The sequence below is a fragment of the Tursiops truncatus genome, chromosome 2, assembly GCF_011762595.2.
Source record: "Tursiops truncatus isolate mTurTru1 chromosome 2, mTurTru1.mat.Y, whole genome shotgun sequence".
NCBI lineage: Eukaryota > Metazoa > Chordata > Mammalia > Artiodactyla > Delphinidae > Tursiops > Tursiops truncatus.
Window position 1 is genome coordinate 61,970,418 of NC_047035.1, and position 17,037 is coordinate 61,987,454.

The following is a 17,037-nucleotide window of genomic DNA, read 5'->3' on the forward strand; positions in this document are numbered from 1 at the left end:
TGGACCTGACTCATAGTCTGGCCCCTCCAGTCCCTACTAAGGGTCATGACCAAGCTGGGTTATCTGGTCCTTAGTTCACTGCTGGGTGTTAAGTGATGAATTAAAAGTCATGGGAGGAACGCAGGAGAGAAAAATGGGAGAAGGAGAGAAAAGCAGGGAGAGTGCTTAGGGGCAGACACGCTGATGGGCAAGAAATGATAGCTCATTGCTTAGCAAGAAAAGATCGAACAGAACCATGTTGGGAAAACCAAGAACTAGAAAAGCACTGTGGGGACATTAGGGCGGGGACTGGCCTGCCCATGCCTTGCAAGGCCTAATGAGATCACTGTGTAACAGCACAGGAGGGTAGTTCCTAGTCAAAGGGTCCCCACCAACCCCAGGCACTTCAAAAATGCTGTGTCGCATTCCCTGTGTACTGTTCAAGGAAGCAAGCAAGAATACCACAAATTTGGGAAGACTTGCCTGTCATTAATGTTTTAATGCTACATGTCTGTCTCCTATTAGAATGCAAACTTCTGTAAGAGGGTCAGTGTCTAAGTTAAGCAGAGTCTCACACCCAAGTACCTCATACAGAGTAGGCATTCCATAAATGCTAGTTAGCTTGAATTCTCTGTGAATTTCACCGTTTCAGAACACTTTAGCTCTTTTATACTCAATGTTAACATATTACTTGTGAAGGGAGGGACTAAAACTCCAAATGTTTAAGTCTAATCTTCACGCTTAGAATTCATGATGATTAAATGAATGAGAGTGATTGGAGTTTCATTGGAGACCACCAGAACTCACCCTAGCAGAAGTTTGAAGGAGGGTTTGTTTTTTTTTTTTTTTGCGGTACGCGGGCCTCTCGCTGTTGTGGCCTCTTCTGTTGCGGAGCACAGGCTCCGGACGCACTGGCTCAGCAGCCATGGCTCACGGGCCGAGCCGCTCTGCGGCATGTGGGATCTTCCTGGACTGGGGTACGAATCCTTGTCCCCTGCATCGGCAGGCGGACTCTCAACCACTGTGCCACCAGGGAAGCCCTGAAGGAGGGGTTTTAAACTCATGTATTTACTATAGGTTTCTCGCTTGGGTGTCATTTTATATGAATGTCATGTTTAGTCTTTAAGATTTTTGGAGCCTAGGTTAACCAAGATATCTGATTATCTGTATCTTAAATTGTAGAACAGAGAGCTATTATTTAAAAAACTAATTGTTTTAAAATGCAAAGTTACATTTATGTGAAAGCTGCTAGTTGGAATTAGATGAGCATTTTATAAAATTAAATGACTTGAACTGTCTTGAAGTGCTTTGTTACCTGCCAAAGTACCCCTCTATAATTCAGCCCGAAACATTGTCTTTTATTAAACATTTGGTTAATAAGTGAAGCATAGATTCCTATACAAGTTCTGTGGACAAGTTAGGCCTGCTCCTGGGTGGGAATAATTCACACATCTTTTCTGTTGCCAGTGTTCTAAGTGATTTTTAATTATTTTTAGCATGTTATTTGATGATAATAATGAAACCACACCCTTCCACTGAGGCTGTCTCGAGTGTGGGTTCATGACATTGTCATCATTAAAAGTATTTAGTTGAGAGAGAGTGAGCAAAAGAATTTACAGAGTTATTAGATGGTGGCCTTGACAATATTCCCCAGGCATACAGTAGGCACTTAAAACACTTGAAATATGGAATAACGCAGATGTAGAGAACGGACTTGAGGGCACAGGGTTGGGGGCGGGGGGGAGGGGAAGCTGGGATGAAGTGAGAGAGTAACACTGACGTATATACACTACCAAATGTACAATGGATGGCTAGTGGGAAGCTGCTGCATAGCACAGGGTGCTTTGTGACGACCTAAAGGGATGGGATAGGGAGGGTGGGAGCGAGGCTCAAGAGGGAGGGGATACAGGGATATATGTATACATATAGGTGATTCACATTGTTGTACAGCAGAAAGTAACACAACATTGTAAAGCATTTATACTCCAATAAAGATGTGAAAAAAAAAAAAACTCTCGGAAAGAAATCCCACAGAATAGATGCTAGGTAAATACAGAAATGTGGTTTTTTGGTCCGGAATGTATCAACCCAACTGTCTACAATGAGAGGGCTGAAAGGAATCACATGGTGTCTTTTGCTCTTCAAAAAACATTGCATCTAAATTCTTCTACCAAAGATGTCCTGCCCACCTTCCCCATGCAGAGATCTCTCTCCATCCATAGTGTATACCCCGACAGGGAAGAGATCAAATTAAATGAACACAATTGCCGTTCATTTGGCGATGTGTAAGTAACATTATTCCCTTGTTAACAAATGAAAAGGCTTGGCTTCAGAATAGTGATTTTACTGGTCCTTCACTGAACTCGAGAGACAAATTTCTAGTACAACTGGGAGACTTCAGGGAAACCTACTCCCTCCAGTCTGCTGCCTTTCTAGCTCCAGGCTGCTACTTTTTCTTTTTTAAGTGATTTTAACCCTACAAATAGAAGGAACTGTTAAACTAAGGGGTACCCTGAGATGAGATGAAAAATGTAAAAATGCAATCTAAGTTAAAAGTGATTTATAAATCAGCAGGATTATTACCATTTTGGGGTCATTTTCAGGTCCTGTCCACCTATGAAATGCTTTTGAAAACTGTGTTCTCATTTCGATCCGATAACTCACCCAAATCTTGGTAACATATGAGGTCAATCTTGGAATAAAAAAATAAACTTCCCTTGAAATTTTCCTCAACTCTGATAAGCATAAGCATGTTTACTTCCTTAATAGCCAAGTTTATTATCTCCATTCTTCAAATTATTTCTTCCTAGAATAAGCTTATGAATACAAAGAAACCACTCACTTCTTTCATCTTTCTTTCTTTGACATTATTGAAAAGCGTCCTTTCTTATCAGTACTAAATAAACTATAAAATAGGCACATTTGATCAGTTAAAATAAGATGGATTGTGTGTATTAGGTCTCCAGAGACTCTGTCTTGCCTGACATTCCCCCTCACTGGGACCCAGGCTTATGGTCTCTAGTGCATAATTAATTTTTGTCAAGTGGCTCAGTTCCCAGGGCAAGTAAGATTCGGGTAGATTTGACTGCTTTTGAATCCCCTGTTCTGGAAATCTTTTATGGAGACAAGAAACCAAGAATCTGAGTCTCATCCAGAGCAACAAGCTGAGGTTCAACAGGTAAGAATGATGCCATATGGTCCTCTGCCGTGAGATAGTAGGTGCTATTGGTGAACGTTAGGGAAAGTTGTGAACCCAAGTTGGTGGGGGCAGGAAAGGAAGAATCAGAGAGAGAAAGAACATAGCTAACTTTTTTTTAGGGGGTTTAAATTTTGAAAAACTGACGTTATTTTGGGAATATGGGAAAACTATGATACTTGTCATGACTCTGTTTTTTTTGTTTTTTGTTTTTTTTTCCTTTTTGCGGTACGCGGGCCTCTCACTGTTGTGGCCTCTTCCGCTGCGGAGCACAGGCTCCGGACGCGCAGGCTCAGTGGCCATGGCTCACGGGCCCAGCCGCTCCGCGGCATGTGGGATCTTCCCGGACCAGGGCACGAACCCGCGTCGCCTGCATCGGTAGGCGGACTCTCAACCACTGCGCCACCAGGGAAGCCCGACTGTGGTTATTTTAATATTTGATTGCTGAAGTTGATTTAGCCCTCTCTATTTTCATCACCTTGGTAATGGGTTTTATTTCCAATCTGTGATCCATCCTTCCCTCATTTCCCAAGTATGAGTTGGATTCATGCTAATCAACCAGTCTAATGGCCAGCCTAGGTTAATGTACTTGGGAAAATGTAGATGGATGTATCGGGATGTGAGGTCATTTGTTGGCATTAAATGTGAATTTTAATTAAATGTAGGCATATATACACACATATGTATTTTCAAAGAGTGGCAGCACTATAATCTGATATTAAGCTTAGTTTTATAACGTGATTGGTATTTTACAAAGCAAAGTGACTGAAAGACATGCTAGTCAAGCTTTTGTTTAATTGAGACCAGTTTATGCTTGGAACATTTTAATCATACAGCTCTGTCAATTAACCTGTTTTATTGCTTGTGGTTTAACATTATTAGATTTAGGTTGTTATATCTACTGATCATTTGTCTCTGACTTGTTAACTAGCATATCGTCATTAAAATAAATTGTAGAATTATATTGTCAGTGTACTTAGTTATTATCCCTTAAGTAATATAAACAACTGGAAGAACTTGTGCCAGATGGTAGCATAAACTCTCTTATCATGATTCATTTTACAATGTCAAATTTTACCCAGGTTCTAAATACTAGGAATACTATATGTCTTATAATTGTGTTAAGATGTACAAAACTAGATCTATTTCATCACACTATTCTGGACAAGTAGGTAAATGTTTATTGTAACAAAATTTGTGGTTAGCAAAATGGTGAACCATTTACAGGATATTTAAGTGTAGTGTTAAAGTGTGAACTGTAAAATGTACAGTCACAGACTATCAGGTTTTAAATCTTCTTGGCTTGTGAAATGAGACTGCAATTAGATGTGTCTAGGATCACAGGAAATTACCAAAAGTATAATCAGGCTATCTGGGTTGATCTGATAGTTCAGAGAGATAATATTTTTGAGGCTCTGTTCAAAAATGTGTTCGAAATTACACGGCACAGAAGATTTCCCTTGCTTTTGTGGCCTTGCCAAGATGTTATTACCTTATCTGTAGTAATTATCTTGGCTGACTGAGCACTCCAGGTTACATATTTCTTCAAATTATAAACTGTTCTATAATAACATAGAGAAATTTATTGGTCTTCTTTACAACATCATAAACACTAAGCCAAAGCATAGCCCAGCCCACCTACTCCTAGTAAAGACATTCAGACTTTTAAACAGACAAAGGGTCTCTTTTCTTAATTTTTACCAGGTAAAGGTACCTGTTTCTTTTATAAAGAGATTCTCTCCTAGGGAAATGACTGAGCAACAATCAGGAAAAGTATATTTCTTTTCCATGAATTTTCAGAATAATTTGATGAGTAGCCAAATATGTGAGTACAGCTTCTGAACTTCAGTCAGTGATCACTGCTGAGGCAGAGCCAAACTCATGACCCTTGTGGATTTGTTAACATTATTTTAGGGTGTTAATTGATGCCAGGCCTAGACTGTGAACCCAACAAGCAAAGGCAATGCTTAAATTGCAGATAAACTAAATTCCTAGAATCTCTATTTAATACTTGTGTTCTGCCTTATTTTATAATTAATTACTAACATTTCCCTGCCCCCCCACCTGTTCGTTCCATTCGTGGTCTGTTCATTGTTGGGTCTCCAGAACTCTTAACCTTGCCCCTTGTGCAGATGGGTATCTCAGGAAATGTTGAGACAGAAATCTGCATCTAGAACTGTAAACCACACCCTTCCAACATGATTAAAGGACTCTTGTGCTTATCATGGCTAAGGCAACGTTATATGGATTTTTGTTATATTTAATCTGGAGTAAAACAAAATACCCATAGCTAAGATTTTTTTTTTTTAATTACCACTCACAATCACCAGGGACTTAAAATTAGAACAAGAAAGCTATGGATATAGAGAAATGTTAGGAGAAAACCTTTCTCCCCAGCACTTGCTGAAGAAAACTGATAGAATCATCTCCCAAATCAGCAGTGTCAACTCCCCACCATCCGATGCTCTTTCTACAAGGATGACAAATGCAAAGCCTCCTTCCCCCTTCAGTTCAGTGGTTAGCCTTTTATGGGAAGGGGGTATTTCTTCTCTTGGGGCAGCCTCAGTATAAGGTGATTTTTCAGAGTACAAGAAACAAATATACATGATGGGAATTTTTCTAAAGATGTGCTTTCTAGGGCCTTTTTCCAAAGTTCGTAACATAGGCGTGTACACCTAAATTTCAAAGGCTCAAACGTGTCTTTGCGTGTTCAGTGACTTTGCCCATGCTCAACGAACCAGTAAGCATGCAAAAATACTCTAGGAGCAACATCTTATTTCAGTAAGATAGGCTAATTACAGTGAATTAAAATCTTTATTTAATCTTCCTACAGTTATCCTTTTAATGTGTTCTGTAAATTGCAAACCTTTAGTCTGTTAATCTCTGATTCACTGGTGGGTTTCTTAAGTGTTTATTAAGGCGCACATGTAACATTCTGGTAATTACTAATAATCTTTGTTCATATCACATTTACAAAGATCTCTGCAGGGAGTTTCATTAGGCTCATCACCACTTATTGTCAGTGTACGATTTTTATTAACAGTCTCCCACCCTTATAAAATATGGAATTTGGAGCTTTACAAAACACAATGAAATGTCTCTTCGAGAGAAGAGACATTTGTTATGGCTAACAAGCTCAAATATTAAGTCAGTGTGTCACCGTCCCTTCAAAATCAAAGTGTCCTCTAATGTCTGTGGTGCCATTTTACCACTGAGGAGAAAGGCAAAGAGGAGTTAAATTACAGTTCTCACCAGTTTACACTATTCATCGGTGACAGCACTGGAGCTGAAACTGGTGGCTCCTAGTCAATGTCTCAGTTTCCCAAGTGCCTCACCTCCTTTGACACAAAGGTGTAATTTTTATGTAGCAGTGCATTATGGTAGCATAAAATTCCACTCAGGAAAAAAACAACCACTGAGGGCTATCTCTGGTGGTAAAGGTACCCCTGCATCCCCACCCTAAACAAAACCAGACCTTCGCGCCACCTCCTTGAGAGCTGAAATCCCTTTAACAAGGGACAAGTTCTGGAAGACGGCATATCAAATTAAAAGCCACGATAAGGATAAATGATTGGTGTGAATGCTTTTCTGAGAGCAGGGTTGAATAGGGGAAGGTAAGAGAGAGCATGAGAATACTCTTGGACTGGAAAATGATCTGGAGGTGATGCTAGAAATAAAACCCACCTATCTCACTGCTTTGCTTAGGATTGGTGGCAATGCCAAAGGGATGGGTTAGGATGGCTTTTGCCCCCATTCCCAAATCTCCATCAGTTCCCAACCCTAAAGCACCGCAAATAATCATATGATCTAACTAAAAAGCAGAGCATGTGCTATGCAAATATAGCTTCAGGACAAATCTTATCACCTACCCCAATCGGACTCTGCAACTCAATTGCTGCCCTTCATATAAATATATAGATTACATATACATATACATGTATATATACATATATATATGTATATATATATGTGCATATGTGTGTGTGTGTGTGTGTGTGTGTGTGTGTGTGCGCCCTAAAGCCTCCACTTCCCAGTATAGACTCCATCAGCCAACAGTAGATGAAGATGATAGATGTAAAGTTTACTTTGGAAAATAAAGGCATTGCATAAATGTGAGATTTAGGAATTTTCAAACAACCTCATTCTACAGCTTTTAAGGCAGTAATAAAGTCATTGTATTTCTCAACACGTATCATTCTTATGATATCTTAGGAAGTGCTCAGACAAGCTGAATGCCTAAAGTGACATTTCTAACAGCGCTAAGAGTCAACAACAGACTTTGGTATCACTGACTAAGCACACAATCAAGTCGGAGGAAATAGTGCAGTAATGGTTCTTGACCAGTTTAAAGAAAAATATTTCAGTGAGTGAGAACATTCTTTTGCTTCTAAAAATACGCTTGTACATTTGCTCATGAACATTGAGCAGCTCTTCCTTGCCCTGTCGTAACCGCAATAACTTGCTTCATATTTATGGTGTGGTGGATGGTAGGGCTGTTCCCTCCCAGTTTTGAGAGTGTGTAGCACCAGGCTCCCTGGCTCCATGGCAGATGGGACCACTGGCTGCTGGGCAATGGAGCGTAGGGTTTGAGCCGCACTCCTTTCCCTGTGTTTCTTTCTGACCTGATATTAGGCACTGAATATTTCTTAAGTATTACTCCATTGTCCAATTTGCCCATTTGGCAGCAAGTTTTCATTCTAATAAAAGAAGTTCCTCAGATGGAGATTCCAGATGTGGCCAAACTGCTTTTATTAGGACAATGGGAAAGTCCAATCTTTTCTTCTAGATATCTTGATTGTATTTAGAGTAGTGTGGCTTTGCCTTTGTAATTTTATAAAGAGTTCTATTACGTAACTGGGAAATTGTCTCCTCGAGCATAGAGAGAATTTGTTAGCACAGAACGCAGCTTGGAAAATGCTGATGTAAAGCCTCAATTCGAGAGAAACCTTTTAAGTTGCTGAAATGTAAGAGACGAAGAAGGAAATTGCTGTTTTACATGATTGACCAAAATGCACTGTAATTATATCAACTTGAAACAGATTCCTTAGAAGAACTGATAACTCTGTGATCAGAATAAGTCATGTGTAGTGGAACTAAATACAGCATGGACTTTCTCTGCAGAGTGCAGACACGCCGTAAGTGAGATGTGCAGTAGAAGGGACAGCTGTACTTGCCTTTGCCTGTTTAATGGGACCTCTAGCTACTTTAGGATAGTAAGGAATGGTGGGAGGCTTTACAGAGGAATTAGTATGTACCATGCCTGCCCATCCTTTTGCATTGCTCTGCAACACGGCTTGTGGACTCTCCTCGTGTGATGCTATTTGATGTTGCCGCTCCTGTTTGTAATGAACACAGCATCATTCATCAGACAGTCAGCTTCTAAATGGAACACTCCTCAAAGATTCCGCTGACTGTCCTTGCTGCCTGTTTTAAAGTGGGAGGGTAAGGTTTAATCACAGATATTTAGCCCAAATATATCCTTCCCGTTTTCCCTCTTCCCTCTAATGTCACTGCATAATATTGATACTATTTTCTGTCAGCCATAGATAAGATCATCTCCAGTAAAAGTAATACTAGTGTTTATTCAGTGCCAGTAAAACTCATTGTCTGACATGTGATACTCTGAAATACCATTCCTAAACATTATTCCTTGCATATGGTAATCATCTATTTGTACATCTCCTTCACATAACTATAAACTTCTAAAGGGCAGGATTATTTCTTATTTCTTCATAATGCCCCAAATAGTGGAGTACCTAATACATAGTAAGTATTCAAGAACTCATTAACTGAGAATAGTGGATTGGAAATATTATCATCTGTTGGATTCTGAAAAAAGAAAGAAATTGCAACTAATGAGTGAAGTGCCTAGACTTCCAATAGCCAAGTTAGATAACTAGTTAATTAAGAAGTAATTGTACTCTGTATTCATTTTTGTGTAAGCTGACAGAGGACCCACCTTGGTATTACTGGTACATGCAGACATCATAGACAAAGCTGATGTCTCTAACCCCATCAATAAAAGAGGAGCTAAGGTCAATTTTCTTGCCATTAGGATTCACTTGCTTTGGTCCCTCTGGTGACTCACAGTTCCTTCTAGGACCGGGTCACATGACTGTGAGATGGCCACAGAGTTATCTGAAATGCTCCGCTGAGGAGCAGGAAAAGGCCAAACGCTCTATATTGGTCATTGACTTTATCTCATAAACACCCTCCTCTAACCCGCTCAGGTCTCCATCCACCCTGAGCAGCTGAATGCCACCAGCAGGATGCTGTAACATCCATCCTGAACGAAACACTGGAGGTTGTCATGGTGGGAGATCTTTTCTTTCACTTCTATTAAAAGGACATCTCTCCCTCTCTCAATTCCCCACCTGAAATGCTTCCTCCTGGCTTACTCTTTTTGCCTCTCTGAATCCTATAGGACCAGCTTAAATCCCTTCTCCTTCCTGAGATCCTTCCTGATCCTCTGCAGAAAGCAGTAATTGCTCCCTCCGATGAACACCTGAGCAACTTGTGCTGATGCTACTTGACATTTTGGATATTTTCCCTTTTATTGTAAAAATTTTTTTCTCATTTATTTATTGGGTTTCTTGAGAGTGGGGATAATGCCCTGGGTTTTCGTAAAACCTATAGCATCTTATTTCATATGGCAAATATTCAAAAAATACTTGGTAATTTGGGAGAAAAGTATCCAGAAAGGAATTTGACAGGGGGAAATGAACTTAATGAAAATTATTACAGATATTATGAGAAAAATCTATAAGCATGTAATGTTTTTATAATATATAAAACTATTTTAAGTTATTCTCTTGAAAGTTAGACATAAGAAATTTTTCATACCCAACAATGAATGTAGGTTACAAATATGCAAATGCAGAGATGGAGATTCTTTTCTGAATTAGGATCAAAGTCGTATTTTGGAAATCGCTCTCTATGTTCCAAGATTATTTGTTGTATAAACTTACCTGTAGTTATTCCATTGTACTATTTTGTGTTTAGCATTAGTTAATTCATTTGTATCCCAAGTCCCAGATTATCTCATCTACATACAGTAGTCCAGAAATACCAAACGTGGTCCACCTACCTGACCATCAAATCGTGTTCTCGATTCTAGACAGAACTGCTTACTGAGTCTTCTAGGCCAGTGGTTATACACACACCAAATGCACCTCTGGATCCAGAACAGTTTAAATGAGTTAGTCGTAATGCTTCATGATCTTCTGATAAGCTCCATGCAATTTAAATTTTAGGGATATAGTTCTTGCCTAGAAACTAACCTCCTAAAAATGATCATGCTAATAGAGATGTAAGTTTGACAAGCAAAAACATTATGAATATTTATGACATTTTAAACTTTGGCAATAGTAAGTCTAGGGCAGTGGAATATTACTTGCTGGGTTGATGAGGATCAAGAGAGGATCATGTTGAATGTATCATTTAAAAAACCCATTGATTTAAAGAAAAAAACAATCACCCAGCAAGCACACCTCTTTTATTACATTTGTTTCCTCCATTCATATTCTGGCATCATTATCTTCACCCAGACTATCATAATTGCCTTCATCATCATTCTGCCCTCCATACTCCCATTCTAATCCACCCAATCAGACAATAAATATTTTGTTAGGAATTTGTATATTTCAAGTACTCTACTGGAAGAATGAACTCCTTCATCTCAGGACGGCTACTCTCCTGCACAATCACGTTCAGCACCTCTCCACTTCACAAACTCAAATGTAATCCAGCCTCACTTTCCAGTCTTATAGTCTACTTATTCTGTTCATATGCCCAATCACTTCAGTGAAAGCAAAATATTCACACTTCTCTGTGATATATGTGTTAGTTTTCAGCATAATTCCCTGGGGCCTAGAACTATAAAATAAATCATTCTCAGAATTAGAAGTTGTGTTCATGTCATAAATCTAACAATCTGGGAAAAGCATCTTAGAGTAGACAATATTAGGGGTGTTTCTGAGAATTTCTATTTTAAAAGGCTTGCTAAAACCGTGGAGGGAAGTACAGAAGGAAGAAGGGGCTTAACTTAGAATTGGGACAAGAAGGTTAAACACAAGGAGTAGGCAGCCTAAAGAAAAGCGAAACTGGAGAACTGGGGTGTAGGGAAATGACAATACTTGTCATAAATCTCATTAGAAACAGACCCCAGGGAAAGACACAAAATACGTAAGACCCTCACACCGGGAACTTCCACATTTTGAAGGCTAGAGTTCTGAGATGCATGATCATACCAAAAACGAAGACGAAAAAAAGAATTTGGCTTTCTAAAATGGGATACATCTTTATTGCGCACAAACTACATGCAGAGCACTGTGCTTCTGTGAAGGTCCAGGTAACCGGAACTACCCCTAGTGACCACTCTGCTCTATCATGAAGTACTGATAATAAATTGTATCACGGTATGACCCGAATTCTTGCTCTAAACGCAGGCTCCTGTCTGCCAGAATGAATTCCAAATTCATAATCAGGATCAAAGTTAGGCCATATTAGCTGCTCTGTATTTTTAAACTTTGTATTAAATTACCATCAAAGAGCACTAATTAAGATAAGAAATAGAGCTACTTATTTGTTTCATATGCATCTTCAGATTTCTGAATTATGCATTAAAACAATCTATGACATCTGTGTGTGCTTTTCGCAAAAGAAAAAAGCATAAATGCCTCAGGGTGCATCTGCCTAGCTAAGAAACAGATGAAAACAACTCTTTCTGCAGTTCTATTAAAGTACAGAGAAATATCATAATTTTAAAGGCTACAAAAATAAGGTAAAGATTATACAAGACAAATAAATCAGTAAAATCTGTAGCAAAACCCAGAATATTTTAGATTAATCTGAAAAGGCTGAGTCTCCTAAGACTTTGAAAAATGAGAAAAGCCATTTGGCAAAATCCTTAACTTGGATTTTTTTTGTTTGTTTGATTTTGTTTCTAGGTTCCAGATTCAGAGATGTGCAACTGATCCAAACAGTTACAAAAGCTTAGGACACAGCTTTCGAATGATTTTCCGCACAGAAGGGTATGTATGGTTCTTTATATATAGTCTGTATGTTGATGTGGGCATTTTAATATATTACTGCACAACGTGTTTTCTCATTTTGAATGATTTCTTTTCCTAGTCTTAGTAGGGAAAAATATTTAAAAGGGTGTCTTCCTATTTTTGTATGTGTTTTTCTGGATAATACGGTTGAAAATTAAATATGTATATGATAGAAACTACCACAAAAAGGATGTTAATAATATCCTTTATGAATAATAGTTTGATGACTAGAGGACAATTTTTATTTTGTGCTATTGAGACTTTTTAAAGTTCTTATAACTGGGGATATCTAAATGTGATAGTTCTTTATTTTGATTCTTAAATATAGCGCCCAAATGTGTTCCTTGTTTGCATTCTGGTTTATGAATATTCAATCAAAACATATCTTTATCAAAAATTGATGTGTCAGGTTCATCATCCTATCTATTAGATGATCAGATAAATAGAATATTTTTGTTACATAAACTAAAATTGTCTTTGATGTATAGATTCAGTTAAAGTCTCTATTGAGCATAATTTTGCAAAGGATATTAGATGTGCTTTTTGAAGTTGTTTTCATAAGAGAATTGGTTGAAAATAATCATTATACCAAAAAGATAACAGTAATAATAACAACTAGTACATGTTTAGCCTCTACTATGTACTAGGAATTCTCCATATAACTCTTAGAGTAGGTTCTGTTAGGAGCCATTCCAGTTGGACAGATGAAGAAACCAAGACTCAGAAAAGTTAGTAATTTTCACATATCTGGTAAATCTTGAAGCTGGGACTCAAATCCAGTGAGCCTGACCCCAAAGCCCATGCTCCTAACTCTGTAGTTCACTACCTCTCTTAGCAGATTATACTGGGGCTACTCTTTTGCTCATTAAACATATGTCATTTATGTCGTCTCATGCCAATAGATTCTTTTTAACAACAGCATAGTAATTTATTTACCTACATACTGCAGTTTATTAAATTAATCCCTTTGGTGGCCCATTAGGTTGTTTCCATATTTTCACTATTATAAACAATAGTACAGTATATATTCTCATACTGTTTTTTCGCATTTATGTGTGTGTGTGTGTGTGTGTATATATATATATATATATATATATATTTCTATTTTTAAAAATTGCTATCAATGGACTTATAAGATCAAATGATATGCACATTTTATATCATAGATGTTGCCAAATTATCTTCCAAAAAGTATGTACTGACTTTTATATCCTTAGTATTTGAGAGCTCTTACTTCTCCACACCCTCTCAAACACTGGACATTATCAGTCATTATTTGATATATCTGTCACTAATATGCATCTCCTGTTTATAATCTAATAAGTGAAAAATAAAAGTGTCTTAATAGTATTCCTTTGATTGTAACTGGGATTGAGCATACTTTTATATCATTAGGTATTCTTTCTTTCATGAATTGCTTATTTTGTGTCTCTCGCCCATTTCTCTTAGGTTATATTTTTTAATTAATTTGTAGGAGTTCTGTATATATTATAGGTACTAATCCTTCAACTATTACATAAATTACAAATATTTTCCCCAACTTGTCAGTTGTCTTACAACTATAGTGTCTTACACCTTTCAGAAGTTTGTGAGTTTTGAAGATTGTGATTTTGTGCTTATATCTGTCTTTTCCTTTGTGATATCTGACCTTGATGACACATTAAAAAAGAAGGACATCCTCTAACCCCAAGATTACAAACATCTACGTCTGAATCTTTAATCCATCTGTGATTTCTTTTTTTAATGTGCAGTATGGCATATAGGAATTAAATTTTATTTTCAAATGGTTATTCAGTTGTCCAAACACCACTGCTGAAAAAATCCATTCCTTACTCACTAATTGGAAATGCTAGCTTTTTTGTATATTAAACTTGCACATATATATCAGCTAAATTTTCTATTCTGTTTCTCTATTTCCTATTCTGTTTCATTAATTTATCTATCTCTATGCCAGTATCATACTGTTTTAATTGTTTTATCTTTTGAGTGTTTCAGGAATATGTAAAAATATGGCCTGCAGTGTAAAGTCTAAATTCCTTATCAGGTGTACAGAGCCCTTCCTAGGACAGCCCTTGCTTCTTCCAGGCTCATTCCTCGTGCGCAGATCTGTTATATAGCGTGCACCACCCTGATTTATTGAGCTTGTTTTCTGTCTGTCTCCCCTCTCCCACCCCAAGAATACATTTCCCTGAGGCGCACGTCTCATTTCCCTCTGTTTTCCCTATCCCTGTGTTTGGCACTGAGTAGAGATACTCAGTAAATGCATGTTGAACAAGTGAATGAAAGTCATCACACCAACATCATGATGATGCAAAATGAAAAAGAAAGATGATAATTCTTGCTATAGACCACTCCCTCTGAAGCTATGATAATGATCCTGAAGGCTGATTAAATATTTTGAGGTCATCTAGTGACACAGAATCAGCAAATTCTTGCTATTCCTCTGGTGATGTGGTACCTAAGTGTCATTGATAATATGCCCGCATTTATGGCGGTTGGGATCAAAATCATGTTCATTTTACCCAGTACATATATATATAATTAAAGAAACCATAGTTTATTATATAGTCAATAAATTATCTCTTTCCAGTAAAACAATAGTGTCAGCATTGCCAAGTTCTGTAAACTGTAACAGATATCTCTGAATTGGATGTGGGAGTTCCTTAGCCAGACTCTTCATTTCAAGTGTGTTTTAGGAAGAATTTGATGTTTCTGCTTTGATATCAAGTAATGTAACAAACATACAGTATGTGTGGTCCCTGCATAGTAAAATTGGCCTTTTCCTCGACTGTATGTTTAATTGCTTCTAAAGCAAATTGACATTCTTTCTGTAATGCCTTTAGATCTGGACATGTTGTTAGCAAAAGTCAGAAAGCTCCAGTCTTAAAGATGGAAATATTTGTAAAAATACCAAAGAGAAAGCTGCCTGTTATTTTTGATACAGAGCAAGAGCATTTCATAGCCTTAATTTTAAAAAAAAAAAAGAGGAAGAAAAAAGAAAAAAAAAATCCTTTTAACACATGCTGTGTTGAATTTTTTTCCTAGCAAAACAGTTCCTTTTGATTTTCTTAGTTAGCTTTTACAGTATACTCTGCTTTCAAAGATGGTTTTTCACTCAGGTGCGTAGAGGCCAGTTTGCTCTGTGGCCTGCAGGGAGGATAGTGCTAGTCAGTTTGACTATTAACAATTAAGAGAGCTCATCTGTTCTGGTTCTTCTTTTTTTTGTTTGTTTTTGTTTCTGTTTTTGTTTTAGGAAGAACGCAAGGGCCGCGAGCGCCCGGGAACCCCCGGCCCATCTCCTGATTCTTCTTATCTAATTCCCCCAGCCCCTCAAGTTAAAGGTTTTGAAAGCTAGTCCTTTTCTGTTGTTTAAAAACATTAAAGTCTGTTAACACACTTAGAATCTGCACAGAGCTCCCATTTCCCCACTGTAAGAAAGTGAAGTGGTATTGTCACCATTCTTAGAGATGCAATTCCCCACCTCTCAGCCCAGAATTCACATTTCTAAGAGACAAGAGCTCAGTCACATGGTTCTGAATCCCTTTACTGCTTCTAAGATTTTTTTTCTTCTTAGAAGCATAGATACATTGTGCTGTTATTAAGGACATAGTTTTTCAACCCAGCTTTACAGAGGTGAAATTAACTTAAGTTTTTAAAACTAGGCCTTCCAAATTGTGAGTAAGGATTTCTGTTATGTGGAATTGTCATATTTACTTAGCTTTTACCAAAAAGGTCGTCATTGCAGAAAACTGACAGGGAAGGAATTTGTCACTGTTGAGAGTACCTCCATCGTCACCATGATTCTTCATCTTTCTCTGGTTTGACAGAATACACTAACAGGTCCGTCTAGTATAATCATGAGCCCAGAAGACATGAAGATTTAGCCTAGTTGACTAGGTGCCTTCAAAACCAGTAAGCTTCATTTTGTAAACTCCCCTGGCAAATAGCAGCTGGTATCTCTGTTTACCATGCGTTCCTGCATCACACCTAATTTCCTTTTGCTTCAGAGTATCTCATGAGAGTTCTTCTAGTCTATTTTTGTACTTAGCATTCCTTTAAAGAGAGTGATTGAGATGTTCACAGATGGGTGAGGGTATTATAAGTTATGCTAAAATAAAACCAGGACTGCCCACCTCCTCACTCTGCGTTCTCTGAAAATATCTAGTGGCCATTTTTTCTGAAATGAAGAGAAAAAAAAGAGTTAAACAGAACTTAAGATATTCTGGTGACATAGGTAAAGAAAGATATGAAACTAATATTTATTTTCTTCAGTGTACCAGGCACTGTGCCAGGGACTTTTTCATTTCAGCACAGCACTAGTCTCAACACAGCTCAGCATCATTATGTATGTCTGTATTTTGTGTGAGGTAACAGATGATCAGAGAAGTTAAACAACTTCCCCAAAGTCAAACAGGTATTAGTGACATACCATGGTTTTTCCATTACACTGTATCACCTTTCATTAAACACCAAATTTTGTTGTTTATTAAGTGAAAAGAAGACAATGTGGAAGTAGTGGCTGTAAACCTCTAATTTTTAAATAGCTATTCTAAAACCTTTGGTATTCCTACCCTCAAATCACATACTAATTTAAAGCAGCTTTTATCTCTTCCTTCAGGTAAAGTATGGGAGACCAGTATATGGTCAGTCAACCAAATCCTGTCGATTCTGAGGCAGCACCACAAACCTCTGACAACTCCAGACTCTTAATCCAACCATTGTTCCATCTCTTGCAGAGAGCTCCATATCTCTGATGAATTCATGGTTTTCCATCAGTCTGCTCTCATCCTGCTTGTTCCTTAGTTTTCT

At 37.8% G+C, this 17,037-nt stretch overlaps 1 protein-coding gene across 2 annotated transcripts in view; it reads left to right on the top strand.

Moving 5' to 3' along the window:
* Nucleotides 1-17,037, top strand: part of SLC25A21 (solute carrier family 25 member 21) — a 543,072-nt gene that overhangs the window by 375,042 nt on the left and 150,993 nt on the right. For both annotated transcript variants that reach the window (XM_019924011.3, XM_019924010.3), the window contains one exon: nucleotides 12,124-12,207. In XM_019924011.3, the coding sequence (XP_019779570.2) occupies nucleotides 12,124-12,207 (84 nt within the window). The remainder of the gene's footprint in view (nucleotides 1-12,123; nucleotides 12,208-17,037) is intronic.